The 19368-nt window shown below is 44.8% G+C and overlaps 1 protein-coding gene and 1 long non-coding RNA gene across 2 annotated transcripts; one reads left to right on the forward strand and one right to left on the reverse strand.

Moving 5' to 3' along the window:
• Positions 1-82: 82 nt before the first annotated feature.
• LOC116508584 (cathepsin Z-like) lies at positions 83-14555 on the reverse strand. The gene is made up of 7 exons (XM_032217194.1): positions 14303-14555; positions 11189-11352; positions 8578-8757; positions 7178-7328; positions 5979-6141; positions 3900-4158; positions 83-240 (listed from the first exon to the last, which is right to left on the reverse strand). Exons 1-6 carry the CDS (start codon positions 14434-14436, stop codon positions 4045-4047), a joined length of 906 nt encoding a protein of 301 aa, XP_032073085.1. The 5' UTR covers positions 14437-14555; the 3' UTR covers positions 83-240; positions 3900-4044.
• Positions 14556-14736: 181 nt separating this feature from the next.
• LOC116508585 lies at positions 14737-16912 on the forward strand. Its single transcript, XR_004255388.1, has 2 exons — positions 14737-14845; positions 16394-16912. It is a non-coding gene; the product is annotated as an uncharacterized LOC116508585 (long non-coding RNA).
• Positions 16913-19368: the final 2456 nt, after the last annotated feature.

Here is a 19368-nt window from a genome sequence, read left to right on the forward strand (position 1 = left end):
TTAAAAAATGGACATGTTTTCTTCATACATTGGCTGAAAAAATGTTGAACTATAATGTTACTGAATTTACTGGGTCTTATGAACCTAACCAAATGGAAATTCTTAGTCGTCCAGCTCATTGGTGTCTCATAGGTGCTTTTTCCAAAAGGCAACTGGACTGTATTTTTTTCTTCTTTTCGTTGAAGAAGATGCTTCACTTTTCATCCAAGAAGTTTCATCAATTTGGCTGGATGGTGTGGGCTGGGGATGGAAAGATTGGTCATTAGTCCTGCTTTAGGCATAGAAGCTGGCTGCATAACTGCCTGTCCCTTTCAGCTGTAGAAAGAAGAGGAAATGCACGTAACAAACCCCTCCAGAGTAGAGAAGAGGAATAGAATAGAATTAGAAATAGAAATAATAGAACAGAACAAAATAGAATAACAGAGTTGCAAAGGACCTTGGAGGTTTCTAGTTCAACCCCCTGCTTAGGCAGGAAACCCTATTACCATTTCAGACAAATGGCTGTCCAATCGCTTCCTAAAACCTTCCAGTGTTGGAGCATTCACAACTTGTGGAGGCAAGTTGTTCCACTGATTAATTGTTTTAATTATTCAAAAAAGTATTAGTTTTCTATTAGAAAAATATCACAACATGGAAAAACTAAATAAGTAACAGAACAAAGAGTGGTTTCTCCCTTCTGACTCCCTACAATTTTGGACTGGGGCTCTTTAAACACTACATAAAGAAGGGCATGGCCAGCAAATTCAATTGAAATATGATTCATGGAGCTTTCTTCTTAAGCATCCTTGGTATTTAACTGAGCTGTGGAGAATGCTCAGGAATGCATCTTGGTTAATTGTTCTAACTGCCAGGATTTTTTCCCTTAGTTCTAGGTTGCTTCTCTCCTTAATTAGTTTCCATCCATTGCTCCTGCCCCTACCCTTTGAGTAGAGTACCCAGCTTTTAGGGACGTCTCTAGTGTACCTTGGTGAGAGAAGCATGTGCTCCATGCTCCTTGGATGTTATATTGTACATGGAAATATTTAGCCAGAACTTGATTGCACTTGTCGATATAGTCCTCGAGTTACAACGATAACACAGCCTGCCTACTACAATTGTAAAATGGGTTGGTCATGTGACTGACCCAATTTTACAATGGTTTGGGGTTTTTTTGCAGCAGCAGTCATTAAGCAAACCAATTGTTCACCATTGGTGTGGTGTTGCTGAAAATTGGAAGAAAACTCCTGGTTTTTTGGCAAAATTATTGTAAAACACAGACATATGAACATGGGACTCTGCAAATGGCCATAAATGTTCTGGAACTTTGGATCTAGGTTGTAAGTCCACTTTTTCAGCTTGATGGTAAGCCAAGGATTACTTGTATAATATCTGGCCTTTAACACTTGGCCTCTAGACAGTGCTGCATTTGATATATTATCCATGATGGTCATGAGGTATTTTGTTATAATCTTGAAATACCAGAAATTTGGGGTTATATAGATTTATTAAGGCTGCTCAGTAGCTTACAAAAGGGTGACTGGAAGTCTTTGTTTAGATTAGAACAAAATTAATATGATTAATCATATTTTTTTCTTTTATAGAACAACTTTATTGCAAGGATCTCGGGAAGATTTATCTATCAAGGACAATGTGCAAGCAACCTAGCCTGCATTTCCTTGCCTGTCAGACTAGGACCGTGATGGCAAACCTATGGCACACGTGCCACAGGTGGCACGCACAGCCATTAGTCTGGACACGCGAGGCATAGCCCTGTCAGGTGGCCAGCATGCATGCGCTCGCTGCCCAGCTGATTATGGCCTTATTTTGAGGTCATTTTTCGCCCTCCGGGGGCTTCAGGAAAGCTCTTGAAGGCTCTGGAAGGCCTCCGGGGGGTGGGGGAGGCTGTTTTCGCCCTCCCCAGACTCCTATAAAGCCTCTGGAGCCTGGGGAGGGTGAAAAAAGGATGCAAAAAATGCGTGGTGGGGTGTGCATTGGTCATGCATGCATGCGCACTGGGGTCATGCACATAGCATTATGGGTGTGGCGCATCCATGCACCAGGCCCCTGCGTTCACCCCACTTTTGGCACACAAGCCAAAAAAAGTTCACCATCACTGGCCTAAGGTTTAGTTTATCCATTCTCTACAGAGAGTAGGAAATTCGACCACCGTATTAGTTTCAGATAATAAATAATAAAATAATTTAAGAAATCTGTCCCCCAAATGTTGCAAATTTCAAAAGAATTGAACATGATTATTTGGTATTATATTATTTATTTATTTGATTTTATTTCTACAGCTGCCCATCTCAAGTCAGCCTGGGTAGCATACATCATAAAACATTAAAATAATTTAAAAGTACAAAATACATATTGCACCAAGTAATACTGCTACTATGGATGTTAACACAGCTAGGAAATGGGGTCCTTAACACACTTGGTCTCCAAGCCTGGAAACACAATTTCACAGTTGTGTGAAGGCCAACTGTTGTGAAAGGCCAACTGGGTTGGGGAATCACACTGATACCTGAAAGGAGAATCTTCCGGAGGGCCGAGAAGCCAGGTGACATTCCTTGGCTAACGGGACTTTGCAACATGTCCAACCTGCCTGACCGAGTTGGATGGGTAGAAATGATTGGGAGAAGATGGTCCCGAAGATAACCCAGCCCCAAACCATGTAGGGCTTCAAAGGTCATAACCAGTACCTTGAATTGCCCTTGGAAACTTACTAGTAACCAATGTTAACTCCCTAAGCAGTGGTATTGCATATGTTGAATATCTTATACCCTTTACCACCACCACCCCCAATGCAGCTGCATTCTCTACCAGCTGGAGCTTCAGACTGCTCTTCAAGGAGAGCCCCATGTAGAACTCATTGCGGTAGTCCAGAAGAGAAGTCATGAGGGCATCAGTGACTGCGAGCAAAGCCTCCCAATCCAGACACGGGCTCAACAGGCATATCACCCTAAGGTGTGCAAAGGCCCTCCTGGCCCTCTGCCACCTGCTTTTCTAGCAGAAGCCGTGAGTCCCAAGTGCCCCACATTCAGGACTAGTGGAAAAACCTTGTCATTGGAAGGCCCAAAGCCACCCTTGTCTTATTTGGCCCATTGTGCCCCATACAGATGCTTACACCCTCCAAGCACCAAGACAAGAACTCCATGGCATCGTTCAGGCGGGCCCAGAATGGAGACAGAAAGCTTGTATTTTGATACCTAACCACAAACAGTTGGATTACCTCATACTGCAGCCTCATGTATGTGTTAACTAGGAGAGGAAAGAACTGCGCCCTGGGGCACTCACAAAGTAAGGGTCATGGGCAATGGTGGATTCTGGATCCCGGTGCAACCAGTATGGTGCAATGGGGCTGGGCATCCACCACATGGATGTGCACAGCACGCGCATGCGTACTTGCCACCCGTGACCCTCCAGCTGCTCGGCAGACCATCACGCAGGCGCCGTACAGGTACGCGGAAGCCCCAAAAACCTCAAATACTGGTAAGGAGGGCAGGCGGGTTGACCCTCCGGAGCACCATACTGGAACTGTACCCGATGCTCCAAGCAGGCACCGGTCCTAACCCACCACTGGTCATAGGCTACGTCTTCCCCCTCCCCCGAAATCAACTGGAATTGACCCCAGAGAAAGGAGGAGACCAATACAGTGCCACTCATCAGTCCAGAAGGATGCCATAATCGATGGAATTGAAGGGTGCTGAGATACAATTTTGATTCTATGCCTTGGGAATAGGATCCCCCCCTGCCCCCATGTCCCTCCCAGCAGAGGTCATCTAAGACCACATAGATACAGTCTTACTCCCATATCCCAGCGGAAGCCTGACTAAAAAAGGTCAAGGTTCAACCACAGCTCATTTCCATTTGGGAAAAATGAAACAGTGCAAGGTTTTCTCAGCAGAATCATTAAATACCTTTTGATAATTTGTGCAAAATCTTTAATGAAAAAAAAAAAGAAACTCAGTCCGTATGTGGCCAGCCAATCCTGCAGAAAGCAATTTTCCTTTTCAAAAGTTTAAAAACAAAAAAAACCAGCTGAAAAAGTTTTCGCAAAAGAATTCATGGAACGATGGGGTCTCCGTATGTGCACCGGACTTCAACTGCCAGATTATAGTCTGCTCCTTTCCCGCCTTTATATGCGCTCGTCACAATGCGCAGCCATCCTCTTTCACCCTGGAATGACAAACGTAGGCGCATCACAAAAGCATTGTGGCCCAACCCCCGTTCTCATCTTACAGCTTTGTTCAAAAATGCCACTTGACTCTGCCTGGACTTGCAAAAAAGGGGCCAACAACGCAATGGGGCAGAATCCACCCCACTGGCCCCTACCTGAAGCAGCCACTTTTGATGGTGAGCTGGAACACCCAGATGAACTGGGATCAAGACCTCACCTCCTTGCGCCCCCCTTGCTTTCGTGATAGAATGCAGTAAGGAAGTGGATCTCCAGGAGGGAGGGGTTGCATTCTAGAGGAGTAAGAGGCAACTCAGTCGAGATCTTACGGTGTGAGAGAAAGAGGATGTAGACAGTCCCTCCCTAACAGTCCGCAGAGAATATTGTTAGATGCAGATGGTAGATTCCTCAGTCTGGCAAAAATTTGCCTATAGGTGTGAAACAAAGGACTCCGCTTGGAAGAATCTCCACGTGCCATTCTTGGTGTTGGACCTGACAGCATGGCTGAATCTGAATTGCATAGCTCTCCATGGCCATGACACCACCAGCAGAGGTGAAGAACCTCGGTGGTGCAGTGGTTAGAGTGCAGTACTGCAGGCTACTTCTGCTGCCTGCCGGCTGCCTGCAATTTGGTAATTCAAATCCCACCAGGCTCAAGGTTAACTCAGCCTTCCATCCTTCTGAGGTGGGTAAAATGAGGTCCCAGATTGTTGGGGGCAATTATGTGAAACCGCTTAGAGAGCGGCGTATAAGTAAGTGCTACTGATAGCATGGTTGTGAGGAAGTCTTGTGTCCAGGAGGACAGGGACATCATTCTGAAGGTCTTCCTTAAGCAACACAGGGGATAAAGAAGGTCCTGCCATCTCTCATGGGACTTCTTTCAGTTTCAGTGCTTAACATAGTAATGAGGAGTCCTGAGAATTGGTTGCCACTCAAGAGATAATATTGGCCTAAAGGGATCCATCCTCTGGCTCTACAAAAGTTCCTATATTCCAGCCCAGCCCAGTAACCCCAATTCCTCACGTGATATTTTCCATGCATCTTTTCATCAAAAGGCATTTGTGAGATTCAGAAGAACATCTTTGTTTTTTAAGGAATCATTTAATGCAACTAACATGGAGAAGAGTCCTGCAGGATTCATCTCTCTGGTTTCATGGGCACCCTTGGGAATTAATTAAAGCAGCTCTGACGTAAGGATTTTGTGGTCACAACTGACATCTTCAGTTTTTGCACAACCATAACACACGCGCACACACACACACTCACTCACTCACTCCTGCTTGTGGAGACACCCTAATCCTCACCGATCCGGTGGTGGGTTTCCATTTATTTTACTACTGGTTCGCTCGTGCGCACGTGTGACACTATTGCACATGCGCAGAAGCGTCCAGGCAGGTGGGCGGAGCCTCTACTAACAGTTCGCCCAATCCGGGCCAAACTGGGAGCAACCCACCTCTGCACCTATCTATAGTCCCACTGCTGGTTTCTATGCCATTTTTCATTCAGGAGACAAAAGCTGGAGTTTTAGTGACGTACTCCCACACCAACATGCCCTAATGGAGACCAGATCAAATACTGATTTAATTTTATTTTAATTTGCTGTACCTTGACTTTCTTGGCATGTATTTAAGCATTTCCCTCTTTTGTCACATTCAGAATTACTATTTGCTGAAAACGTTTGCAGGTCTCCATAGGTGGCAACCAGGCACATGGTACAGTTTATAAAGATTAAAAACAACCTCTGCCCTGACGTGAAACATACCACTCTAACAATCCTCAAAGGTTTTTTTTCCCTTAAAAGAAAGATCTTGCTTCTGCTTACCCACGGTTCGCCCCATGAGTTGCGGACAATCCAGTATTCAATTCCGTCTTTCACACCCCAACCAGCAACAGAGATAATGTGGTTAATGAAAGGTGAAGTGTTATATTCAGTATAAATTCCTCCGGTATAGTTGTCCAGGCCTGGGGTAGCCATGATCCCACAGCTGTTTAAATTACATGAAATTAGAAGGCTAGCAAAATAAACAAGGCTGAAATGTGCGCAGTTGTCACAAAAGTGACGAGTTCCCAACTAGTATCCAAATTAGCTAGGTGGCCTCAAGTAATACATGTGCAGTGACACTTGCTGTGAACCAATTATGGATTTGAATACACCTAGCCGTGAGTATAGTCAAGGCTATGGTTTTCCCAGTTGCAATGGATAGCTGGGAAAGTTGGACCATAAGAAAGGCTGAGCGCCAAAGAATTGAGGCCTTTCAACTATGGTGCTGGAGAAGACTCCTGCGAGTCCCTTGGACTGGAAGGCGATCAAACCAGTCAGTCCTAGAGGAGATCAACCCTGACTGCTCTTTAGAAGGCCAGATCCTGAAGAGGAAACTCAAATACTTTGGCCACCTAATAAGAAGGAAGGACTCACTGGAGAAGAGCCTAATGCTGGGAAAAACTGAGGGCAAAAGAAAAAGGGGACGGCAGAGAATGAGGTGGCTGGATGGAGTCATCGAAGCAGTAGGTAGCTTAAATGGACTCCAGAGGATAGGGGGTTGCGATGGGTCAGAAATGACTGCGCAACTAACAAGGAGAGAACTTGAAATTGTACGTTTCTATTGAGGTATAAGTTCTACCTCAGCCCATCCCAAGAGACCACACAGCCTTTCACATAATGGTCCGTGAACTCCCTCAAAGTCTTAATGCTGTTTTTTGGGGGGGGAGGGGGAGGACAAAATAGGCCAAATTCCATCCCATCTAAGCCCCCACTAAACATTAATTCCAGACAGCACTACCAGACTCCACATTTAGGGAGTTAAATAAATAAAAAGAGGATTTTTTCCTGCTGGTGGCAGAAGAATTCTGGGAGTTGAAATCCACACATCTTAAAGTTGCCAAGGGTGGGAAACATGGCTTTAAACAATTTCTTCTCCTCCAGTAAACCAATCTTGCTATCCACATCTACTTCAGTCACATCACCTCAATGTTGCCACATGAATCGTTCTGAGCCATTAAAACTTGTGTTTCCTCCTGTACCTGATGGGTCCATTTGCATAGATTTCTGCCATCATTTTCTCTCGACCGCTCACAGATCCATAATCTCCCACTTTCCAGAGGGTGTAATTTTTTATCACGTGACATTCCCCAAAGGTGGTACACGTTCCACATTGGTTAAATTTCTTGCAGTCTTCAAAAATAATTGCACAAAATAAATGGAAACAGCAGTTAATTTTCCCAGGTAGCCTATTACAGGTCTTCGAATTATGACAATAGAGGCCAACATTTCAATGGCAATAGCAATAGCAATAACAGTAGACTTATATACCGCTTCATAGGGCTTTCAGCCCTCTCTAAGCGGTTTACAGAGAGTCAGCATATTGCCCCCAACAATCTGGGTCCTCATTTTACCCACCTCGGAAGGATGGAAGGCTGAGTCAACCCTGAGCCGGTGGGATTTGAACCGCTGAACTGCTGATCTAGCAGTAGCCTGCAGTGCTGCATTTAACCACTGCGCCACCTTGGCTCTTATGGCTAAGGATGACAGCTGTTAAGTGAATTTTGTCCCATTTTACGACCTTTCTTGCCACAGTTGTTAAAGTGAATCACTGCAGTTGTTAAGTTTGTAACCCAATTAAGTCAATCTAGCATTGACTTCGCTTGTCAAAGGATCACAAAAGGTCATTGGCCAAATATCTGTCATTTCGAGAAGTTAAGAAATTTATAAAAGCAATTATAAGTTTTTAATGAAACAATTATCAAAACATTTAGACGTAACTAGACAATCCGTGACCATTGGGTTATCATTTCAGAGATATTTCCTTACCTAAAGAGAGAAACGCAATGACCAAGGAGAGTCAAAAAAACAGTGGGAGCAAAAGCAACTGAATTCATTCTAAACTCATTATGAAGCAGCTCAGTGTAAATTCAATATTTTACGTGCTTGAAGGCCAATTTTGTCATCAGCCTGGCTACCTTTGATGGATGCAAAGTAGCTCCAAGCAATCCGAAAGGAGTTTATTTAAATATCGTGGGCATTTGGGAGCTAACAGCCTGTGGGGATCAACCTTTGTGGATATGTTACCAAAGCTGCTCAATTTCATTTTCCAACATCAATAATATAGTTTTTTCCCCAATGCCTTTTAACACGCTGCTCCATTAATGTGTTGGGTGGGTATGGAGAACAGGAGTTGTATTCTAAGAATTTGGCAGAATATCTCATTGGAGAAGACATTGTGAAATTTACAACTTTTGCCAAATTGGGGTGATCATTATTACCATTCCTTAGAAGTTACAATCATAGGCTCATGTTGGTAAATGACGCATGTAGGCTAGTAAACGTTTGCATCCATTGCAAGGCCGATACAAATGGTGGATGCTTGAATTCCCCTTTTTTGGAGCCCACCTGAAGCACACTTTGGTGCTCTGATCATCCATACCTTGGTCTTTAGCTTGATAATTGTTGCATGTTTCATCCGGGATGCCATGTTCATGAGCATATTGCCACACGCCACCGTCGTCCCCACCTTCACAAGATCCAGCATCGGCACAGTCGATCACATTTTGAACAGAGAGATATGCCGAGGGCCAGGCACCTTTCTTCTTGATATTTATGCGATCTAAGAGGGAGAAATAAGTCTTGAAAATAACTGTTCTAACCTAGGCTTCCCCAAAAAGCATGAAGCAGATTCCCAACAAAACCCCTTTATTAAACGGATGTCAATTCCTCTCATTCACATTCAGCAAAGGCCTGGCAAACAATCTTTCAAAGATGAATTTATGACCACAGACCTTATCTAGCTTGGAAAGCTGCCATGTAAATATTTTCCAAGCGCAGTGCTTTTCAAGGAAAGACTTGGCACAGAGTCTCTGAGATTCACGGACAGATCTTCACACTCCTGAAATGAACTAACGAATGAACGAATAAATTGTTTCCTGCAAAAGCCCACTCCCCTTTCGCTTCTCTTTTATTTCCTATGGGAGGGGCCATTCACTGTCTACTTGTGGCTTTACTCCCAAGTTGACCCTGATTTCTCAGCTGTTCTTTTAATCTGACAACTCTGCGCATGTGCACACTGGGAACAGGCTCCAGCTGTTCCTCTGCCTCACTGCTGTCCAACTCCGAAGGCAGCTGAGAACTGCCAGACGGCCTTGGCCCCACTTCTACCTCCGACACAGAGCCCTTGTCTGAGACTTCCTCAGCCTCCAGGACTGACCCATACTCCTCCCCAACCTCCTCACTGCCGACTCTGCTGCCATCTCTGCTGGCGGGCCACAACAGTAACAAAAACTGCAACCCTTCTCAGTCACTGACTGAGTTTCCACAATGTGCTCAGGTAAAATATTTTTCTTTGAGGTCCTTAGTGGTCTCTCAGCTTGGCTGTTTTCTTGCAAACATCATAGTTGTATATTTTTCTTTGATTTGACTGTGGCTTGGTGTGTTTTCTTAATTCAGCCGCAGTTTGTGGTTTCCCATGTCAGGCCAACCTAAACCACTTTTATTGTGATTTATTCGCAATCTACAATACAGCAAGTCATGACTTAATTGAAACCTAATCATGAAGTGCATATTGTCCAGATCTGATTTATGTGATACAGGAGACAAATGATCATCTGTTTCCTTTTCCCTACCTGCCACTCAATATTTTGTACCAGATCTTACATTCCAATAAAAAAATCTGAAAATGGATCCTACAAACCTGCTTTTTTTCTCTATAAAATGACCACGGAAATTCCTTCCCTTTTAAATCCCAAATGTTCTTTCATTTTTCTCTTCAATAATACCATTATGGTTAAAGATTATTATTATTAATAATATTTTTAAATAATAATTACAGTCAAATGAAAATGGATATATGATGATGGTGATATGTATGAATATTTGAGTTAAAATGCTCGAGTTAACATGAGTTATGTTTGTTGACTGTGGAGGAGATGCACGAAAGTTTATTTGTGACCGACTGATACACTTTCTATAGCATGTAAAGAAAGATGTTGTACTTGTTTTAAATTAAAAAAAAAATTAAATTTAAAATAATAATAATAATAATAATAATAATAATACCATTATGGCCAATTCAGTCTTTACTGCAAGCCTTTCCCATTGTCCATTGTCTTTTAATAGGGCAAAACGTGGGCCGAGAAACTAAGCAGTGTTGGATCTGGTTAGGTTCAACTTAGTTAAGATCTGAAAGAAGACTGTCAGCTAAAGCAGAGTAGGGAAAAAAATCCCCAGTGGATGACAGTGACAAATGGCTTCCGTGCCACCGCCAAGAAAACAATGGCAATAGCACTTAGACTTCTATACCGCTTCACAGTGCTTTACAGCCCTCTGTAAATGGTTAACAGAATCAGCACATTGCTTCCAAAAATCTGGGTCCTCATTTTGCTGACCTCGGAAGGATGCAAGGCTTGAGTCATCCTTGAGTCAGGATCGAACTTCTGACAGTCAGCAGAATTAGACTGCAATGATGCATTTTAACCACGGCGCTATCTAAGGTTAGGTTTAAGTTTAGGTTTATTAGATTTATATGCTGCCCTTCTCCCAAGGACTCAGGGCAGCGTACAACATTAAAAGAAACACATAACACGAAAGTTAAAAAAAAAATTAAATAGAATATCCTAAACCCAATTAAAATTCACAATGACTTTTTTTTTTTAAAAAAAATCGAATTAAAATTAACAGTGATCAATAATTTATTTTGTTTTGTTCAGGCCAGGCTGGCTAAGAAGGCAATGTGGATGTGAAATTACCAGGAGTTGAACTCAGCTTGAAGGAGACTTTGCCTTCAGTCAAGAGGCAGAAAACTACACAACTAACTTAAAAATAACACCAATGAGATAATCCTCCACCTCTCTCTCAGTATTGCCCAACCTCAAAAGGCACACCACGCTTTTCAAAGGGAAACACCGAATTTGATTTGAAAGGCAGATTGTGATGTGAGGTATAGTGACTAAGTTTTTTTTTAAAAAAAAATCTATGCATTTCCTCCCTTAAGACTTGTGATTCTCCATGCTCGGAGGAAGGCATCACTAGTGGGTATTCCCTACCTGCAAAGGCACTGGTGCTGCCGTGAGCCCAGCATGATCCACAGTATTGGGGGATGTGCTGGTTTCGAGTGGTGCTTGCATAATTGACTCCATCTCTGCTTCTCCAGTCCCAGCTCTTTGGCAGCTTAGAGATATCCAAATATTCATGCGGGCGAGGATAGGTTCTGTTAAGAGGAAAGATGAGAATGTCAGAAGGGAGAACCAACTCCATTTGGGGGTGGAATAATAAGGAAAGTTAACTTTCTGTGAGCAAAAGTAAGAGGTTTATTTCTCAGTGCTTGCTCTGATTTCTAACCAAGTCTGCCCTAGTCTTTTTTTTAAAAAAAATTTACAAACACATCGTTGTGTGAACAGTGTGGCACTGGAGTGTCTTACATTTTAGTACAAACAAAACAATATTCTTCATGTTTAATACAGTTGACAATCTTATAGAATTTTAGTAATAATACACATATTTTTTTGAATTATAATCTTTCATTCTTCGATTATTCAATCACACCTTTTACTATGAACAAAATATTAATAATCATATTAGTTGTGTTTAACAGACTTATATAGTTCTAATAGTAATACACAAATTTATATTGAATTATAATCTTCCATTGTTTATCCCCTAATTCTTAGTTATGCCACTGTTATATTTTAAAAAATATCCCCTTTCTAATCACATTTTAATACTAATAAAGTAATATTCATCACATTTACTTTTGAGAAGTTATATAATTCTAATAAGAATACATAGTTTTGTTAAATTATAATCTTTCATTATTACCTTGTTCAATATTTAAATGTTATTTTTATGCCAAACAAATTCTGCATAAAAGTCATTCAAGTCTATCCTAGTCTGAACAGCATATATAATTCCCGCTTCATTTGATTCATTGACTGTTTGTGAAATAAGTTAGGCAGTGACTTTATCACGAGATGCCTTTCTTGCTCAGAATTCTGATGACCTCAACCACTTTCTAAAGTTCTCAGATGAACTTTGTTCTCCTGCCTGTTTTGCAAAATTCCAGAAGGGGGAAGGGAACATCTCAGGACAGCAAAAATTTAACATATCAACATTTGCAAAAGGATAAAAACGAGAGGGGTCACCTTCCCAACCAGCCTACTCCATGTTTTGAATTTTATGACCCATAATACCCAGCAGCCATGCTCGACTGAGAAAGATCGGTGATGTAGCTTAATTTTCCCACGGAGGAGAAAACTTTATAAACACACTGCAAATGCATTGTGTGTCACCCACAGTGTGCAACCTAGAAGGATCAACGATGAACAAATATATGTTTTATGGAAAAAGGCAGAACCCAAAGGAGACCAAGCCTGCTTGGTAGACCCAGAGCATTTGGCAGATTTTGGGGAAGGACGTCGCCTTACAAGAAAGCTAATGTAGAGAATTCTAGGGTGTGGCTGGTTTGCATTCTGACTATTCCCATGAATCAGCAGTTTCTTAGGAATCCCCTTTCTCTGTTTCTGTTCTCATGAATTATTAGAGAGTCCTCGACTTATTCATTTAGTGACTGAAGTTACAACGGCCCTGAAAAACATGACTTTTCACACTTCTGTCCATTGCAGCATCCTCATGGTCAGCTGCTTGGCAAATGGTTCATATTTATGACGGTTGCAGGGTCCTGGGGTCATGTGAGCCCCTGTTCTGATCTTCCGAGAAGCAATGGGAAAGCCAGGTTCACTTCACAAACTTAACAACTCGATTTATAACAAGGTTATAAGGCATTCGCTGGCTGGGGAATTCTGGGAGTTGAAGTCCGGACATCTTCAAGTAGCCAAGGTTGAGAAACACTGATCTAGCAACTGTGTCAAGAAAGATCGGAAACGTGGCAAAAGCCACTTCTCATTTTCCAGCAGAAATGTTGAGCTCTATTCTGGTAATCAGTTGAGGGCTACCTGTACTGTAAAGAGTGTTAAATACTGAACACCATCATCAACAAATGACAAAATGATGCAATCAGGTTACATACTCCATTCCTGAAGATCAGATGCTAGTCTAAAATCTCAGGGTCTTTTCTATGTCCTGCTTAGGCTGACTGTCCCCCTGTCCTTACCCAAGAGACAGATGGACCCTGCTAACACCATTTTTCTGGGCTATCTCCATTAGGTTGACTTCAGCAGTTTCCAGACCACGAATGAGAGTCAGCCTTGGCTGGACAGTTATTGAAGTAGCGTTTCCTTCCATATTTAGCAGTCAGCCAAGAGCTCAGCCTCAAGATATATACAGTTGTTCCCTACTAGTTGGAGGGAAATAAGGTGAGGACACTGACCTGGAACAAAGGGCAAGACAACCAATTTCAGGCTGGATAGTTTTTGTTTTGCTAACAGCAAGGATCGGTTGAGAGAACAATAAACTGGTGGAGAGACGCCCTTAGTAAACTTCACAGCTACAAAACTTTTAACTGCTATTTTATACTTCAACTTATAAGAAGCTGCTTTGGGTTATGGATTCATCCAACTCTGACCCAGGGTCTGCCACAGAGAAGAGGGAGTCAAGCTATTCTCCAAGGCCCCTGAGGGCAGGAGAAGCAGCAATGGGTGGAAACTAATCAAGGAGAGAAGCAAATCTAGAACTAAGGAGACATTTCCTGACAGTTAGAACAATTAGTCAGTGGAACAACTTGCCTCCAGAAGTTGGGAATGCTCCAACACTGGAAGTTTTAAAGAAGAGGTTGGATAGCCATTTGTCTGAAGTGCTGTAGGGTTTCCTGCCTAAGTAGGGGGTTGGACTAGAAGACCTCCAAGGTCCCTTTCCCAACTCTGGTATTCTGTTCCACCCTGCCTCCCCTTGCCCCCAAATCTCCAGCCGTGCCAGATCCCCGTCCCAACGCCTGGCCGGCTGGGAACGCTGAGTTTTGTAGTTCTAATCCAATCTACATTCATTTGCTCTGATTGAGGGAAGGCTGTTTCCAAAGCTCTCGCAGCCCTTCTGGGACCACGTGTGACAATCCAAGAAAAAAGTCCTTCCGACCGGCTCAGCCGAGCTTCCCCCCACCCCCACCCCGGTCACCCATCCACCCCGGGGCATCCGATCTCTGCCCGCCTTATCCCGCCGACGCATCCCGGACTGGAGCGAATTGGATGGCGCGCCGCCGCCGCATTTACCGGACGCCGGGGAGGTTTCGCGGCAGCGGCTTGTAACAGCTCTGCCCTTTTTGGTAGTAGAGGCCGGCGGCGTCCAGGCAGCCTGCGAGCAGGAGCCAGAGGGCGAGCGGGGAGAGCCATGAGAACCCAGCCATGACGATCAGCGCCTCTGGAGACGGTCGCCGGGAAAGGAGCGCGCAGAGCCGGGCGGGACTTGGGAGCTGGAGCGCTGCTGCAGAGGGGAGCGAGGTTGTGGCCAAAGGCCCTTGGAGGCGGCGACGTCATGGGGGTGGGGGGACGGGACGAAGAAGGGAGCAGCCGCCCCGCCTTGGCTCGCTGCAGGTAGGTAGGCTGACGGGTTTGCCCGGCATTGCGAGAGCGGGAAGCGGTTGCGAAAGAGGAAACAATCAGGAGACTCCTCGTGACTCGGAGGCTGGGACGAAGCGGCGGTCACTGGGCAGCCGCGGATCCCAGCCAAGAGGGAGGGAGCTCGGCCCAAAGGTCCCATGGGGGCTGTGGGCATACACTCGGCTCTGCTGTACAGGGAGTCCTCGACTTACAACGGTTCGTTTAGTGACCGCTCGAGGTTACAAGCGCTGGAAAAAAAGAACTTGGGACCAGTGGTGAAATTCGTTTCTTTTTATTACCGGTTTTGTGGGCGTGGCTTGGTGGGCGTGGCAGGCGAAGGATACTGCAAAATCTCCATTCCCTCCCCACTCTGGGACCAGCCAGAGGTGGCATTTGCTGGTTCTCCAAACTACTCAGTATGTCCACGACTGGTTCTCCAGAACCTGCTGAATTTCACCCCTGCTTGGGACCGTTTCTCACTTAAGGATCCTTGCAGCATCCCCACAACCACGTGTTTGACATTTGATGCTTGGTAAGCCTCTCCGTGGTCATGTGATCAAAATTTGGACGCTGGGCAACTGGCTCCTATTTATGACCGTTGCAGTGTCCCCGGGGTCGTATGTGACCATCTTCAGCAACATTTAGAGGAGCAAAGTCCACGGGGAAACCAGAGTCATTGAACAACTGCCGTGATTCACTTAACAGATGTGGGGAGAAAAGTCGTAAAATGGGGCAAAACTCATGCCAGTGGCCAAATGTCCAAAATTTGATCCTATGATTATGGAGGTGTTATGATGGTCTTACGTTTAAAGTCACCTTTTTCAGATCCTTCGAAACTTTGCTCACTAAAACAAATGGTCGTAATTTGGGGACTATCTGAACCAGGGGTGGTATTCACTTACTTTCCCTGCCGGTTTGCAAATGTGAGCGTGCGTGCCCCATCGGCGCATGCGCACGGCCACCCACGCATGCGCTTTGTTTGTCTGTGGGGCTTGCATGCATGCACGCAGCTTGAAAACATGCCTAAATAGGATGGCGTAGAGGAGGTGCGGAGGGGTGGACCCGCAATTTCCACTTAACCAGTTTGGCTGAGCCGGTCCGAACCAGCTGAATACCACTTCTGATTTATGAGAGCCGAGGTGGCGCATTGGGTAGAGTGCAGTACTGCAGGCCACTTCAGCTGACTGCTATCTGCAGTTCAGTGGTTCAAATCTCACTGGCTCAAGGTTGACTCAGCCTTCCATCCTTCCGAGGTGGGTAAAATGAGGACCCAGACTGTGGGGGCAATATGCTGACTCTGTAAACAGTTTAGAGAGGGCTGAAAGCCCTGTGAAGCGGTATATAAGTCTAATTGCTATTGCTACAATGACTTTTTTAAATTGCTTAAATCCCGCAAGTATTTTGTCCGGAACTTAGACTTTGACAGCATGGAGCAACATAACGTATTGTGCCCATTATTTTATAGTGCAATAGTTGGGCTCACGTGTTACCTGATAAAGATAGATTTAGGATTGTTTTCAGATATGATTCATGAGTCACAAGGCAGCCGTTTCCTTCTATCTCAGGCTCCAGCTGTTTGAAACTATGGTTTCTAGGAAGTAATTCATGACCAGGGTGTATGATTTATGATTTCTAGCAGCTGTGTTATTTTTGCAAGAATATGTTTCTCATAATATTACAGTTTGGCTTTTACTTTTAAATGAGGAAGTAAAAAAAAATCACTGGTTTTGCTTGATTTCCTGTTTTTAATCATGCCCTTTGCAGATACCAACCGTGATTTGATGGGGATTTCCAATGCCCACAGCAGCTGAGATTCAAAATGAAGTGGCCTTATGACTTCTTTGAAAATTGTGCTTCAATAAATAGACAATAAAAGTGAAATGAAAGTGAATGAGAAATGAATCACCTGGCCCAAAAAATACCCAGAAGGCGGCAGGAGATCAAAGCAGCCGAAACTTGGAAAGACCGTCAATCCAGATGTTGCAGGAAAGGATTTTAAAAAAATCTTTATTAAGGATAGTAAGCTATAGGATCCTTCGATCGTACCTACTGCGCTACTTCTGAGCTTGAAAGAAAGCCAAACTGTTCCTTTCTTATTCCTTGTGTAACAGTTTTCTTAACTTGTCAAAATATTTGCATTAAATGGATTTGCATTCTCAGATACTGGCAGGGGGGGGAAACAACAGAAACAGCAACAGAAAAACCACCCTGGGGCTTTAGGAGATAATCAGTTCTTGTTTCTCTTGAATAAGCAGTATTCTCGTGACTTTGCTAAAGCAGCCAGTAATATAGTAATAGCCCTTAGTTTAGAAACAACTAACATGCCAAGTGTTGAATGAAATAAGTCTGCAGATCCTTGTAGGTGCTGAATGAAGTGACTTTACAAGAGCTCTCCAGTCTCCGTGGCACAAAGCCCATCCCTGTCAGGTTCGTGAGAGTTGATGAGAACAGTAATTGACGAGCGCCTGAGGCTTCCAAAGTTCTGCATAATATACTGCTAATTACCTAAATACTGTACCTGTCTTAACTTCATGCCATGACATTTTGCGAAGACCAGGGGTGTCAAACTCGATTTCATTGAGGGCCGCAACAGGGTTGTGTTTGACCTCAGGAGGGGGGGGGCATGGGCAGGGTGGGTGTGGCCAGTTTGATGTTACTCGTATCAGGAGTGTCAGTGGTGGCCCAAGCATCCTGCCAGCAAAAACAGGCTCCTGAATTTAGTTTCTGCCTGCGACGGATTCCTGCAACCCTCTGACAGCGAAAACAGAGCTTCGTGGCCCGTGCGCGGCCCTAGTGAGCTCTGTTTCCAGCTGTGACGGCCTCCTGCAACCCTCTGTCAGTGGAAATGGAACTTGGGGTGGGGGGTTCATGCGCCTCCCCCGAATTCTGTTTTCACTGGCATAAGCACCATGGGCCAGTCCTTCACTCTTTCCAGGGCAGTCCCATGGGCCAGATCCAGCCCCTCCCCTGGCATAGAATGTATAATGTAGGGCAGCAATGGCGAACCTTTTTTGACTCTTGTGCCATTAGCGGGGGGAGTGCAGGGGGGTCGTACGTGGGTGTGCCGTACCCATAATGCAATGGGAGACCCTCCGTGTGCATGAGCGCATGACAGGCGCTCCACCCATGCTTTTTTCGCCCTCCCCAGGCTCCAGAGGCTTTATAGGAGCCTGGGGAGGGCGAAAACAGTGTCCCCCGCCACCCCCGGAGACCCTCCGGAGCCTTCAGGGACCTTCAGGAGGCTGGAAGTTTGCTCGTAGGGTCGTTTTTACTCCTCTGGAGCCTTCATGGAAGCCTCATTAAGGTCCCTGAAGGCTCCGGAGGGCTTAAACCGGCCCTACAAGCAAACCAGAAGTCCGTTCCCAAACTTCTGGTTTGTCCATGGGCCGGTTTTTTGCACTCCGGAGGCTTTAGGGAAGCTCCTGAATCCCCCAGAGGGCTTCCCGTAGGGGCGGAGGAGACTGTTTTCACCCTCCCCAGGATCCTATAAAGCCTCTGGAGCCTGGGGAGGGCAAAAAATGGCTTTAAAAAAGGCTGAACTCAGCTGGCCAGCACACGCATGCGTGCTGGCCAGCTGACAGGGCAACACCTCGCATGCCCTGACTAATGGCTCCGCATGCCACCTGTGGCACGTGTGCCATAGCTTCACCATCCCGGCCCTATGCCATTCTGGACAAATGACTGACCAATCAAACATGAATTGACTCCCCTGCATTTTCAACTTATCTGTCCTGGTACTCCTGTCCAAGTACTGGAGATCAAGTCCCCTTGTTCATCTATATGTCAACCCTTCAGATGTCTGAAGAGTGCCAGCATATTTTTCATTAGTCTTTTCTTATGCACTAAGAACACCTAGTTCACAGTGTCCCTCATAAAATTCAATACTCAGACTTATCCCCAGCTTGATAGTCCCGGAGGCCAGTGGAGCAGAGTCGGACAGTGAGGAGTTTGGGGAGGAACATGGGCCAGTCCTGGGGGCTGAGGAAAGCTCAGACGAGGGCTCTACGTCAGAGGCAGAGAGGGAGCTAGACAGCAGTGAGACAGAGGAACAGCTGGAGCCTGTTCCCAGTGTGCGCATGCGCAGAGCTGCCAAAAGACAAGAACAACTAAGAAAGCAGGGTCGACTTGGGAGTAAAGCCACACCTTGGAGGTGATTGGCCCCTCCCATAGGAGACAAAAGAGGAGTGAATGGGGAGGGGGCTTTTACAGAAAACAATTTGTTCCTTCAGTCATTTCAAGAGTGGAAAGTTTTGTTTGTGACTATAAGAGACTCTGTGCCAAGTGTTGCCTTGCCTGCATTTGGAAACTAGTTATCTGGCAGCTCCCCAAGCGAGATAAGGTTCGTGTTGATAAATATTCCTCTGAAAGACTGTTTGCCAAGCCTTGCTAATTGTGAATGAAAGGAAACCACAGTCATGTAAATAAAAGAGGTTTTGCCGGGACCAAGACTTTGCTTCATGCTTTTTAAGGAAGCCTAGGTCAGAACAGTGCTCAGAATTTGGTTGCACTATCTCAAATGGGGCCCAGTCAAAGCAGAATGCAGTGGGACGCCCTGTTCAACTCCAAACTCATATTTATATTAGAATGTTGCACAAATCCAACTCCTGAAATGTTTTCAGAATATGGGATTAAATCTTAGATTGGAAATCTAGTGATGAAGGCGATATCTCTGTTTTCATGTAATCCTTTCTTCTTTCCACTGTATAGCAATGTTTCTTAACCTTGGCATGCCGGCTATG

This window comes from Thamnophis elegans, chromosome 5 (genome assembly GCF_009769535.1).
Source record: "Thamnophis elegans isolate rThaEle1 chromosome 5, rThaEle1.pri, whole genome shotgun sequence".
NCBI lineage: Eukaryota > Metazoa > Chordata > Lepidosauria > Squamata > Colubridae > Thamnophis > Thamnophis elegans.

Coding starts and splice junctions, on each gene's coding strand:
- LOC116508584 (XM_032217194.1), bottom strand. CDS start 14,436: ATGGCTGGGTTCTCATGGCTCTCCCCGCTCGCCCTCTGGCTCCTGCTC. Junction 11,353..14,302: donor CGAAACCTCCCCGGCGTCCG/GTAAATGCGGCG, acceptor TCCTCTTAACAG/AACCTATCCTCGCCCGCATG. Junction 4,159..5,978: donor ACTCATGGGGCGAACCGTGG/GTAAGCAGAAGC, acceptor TTGTCATTCCAG/GGTGAAAGAGGATGGCTGCG.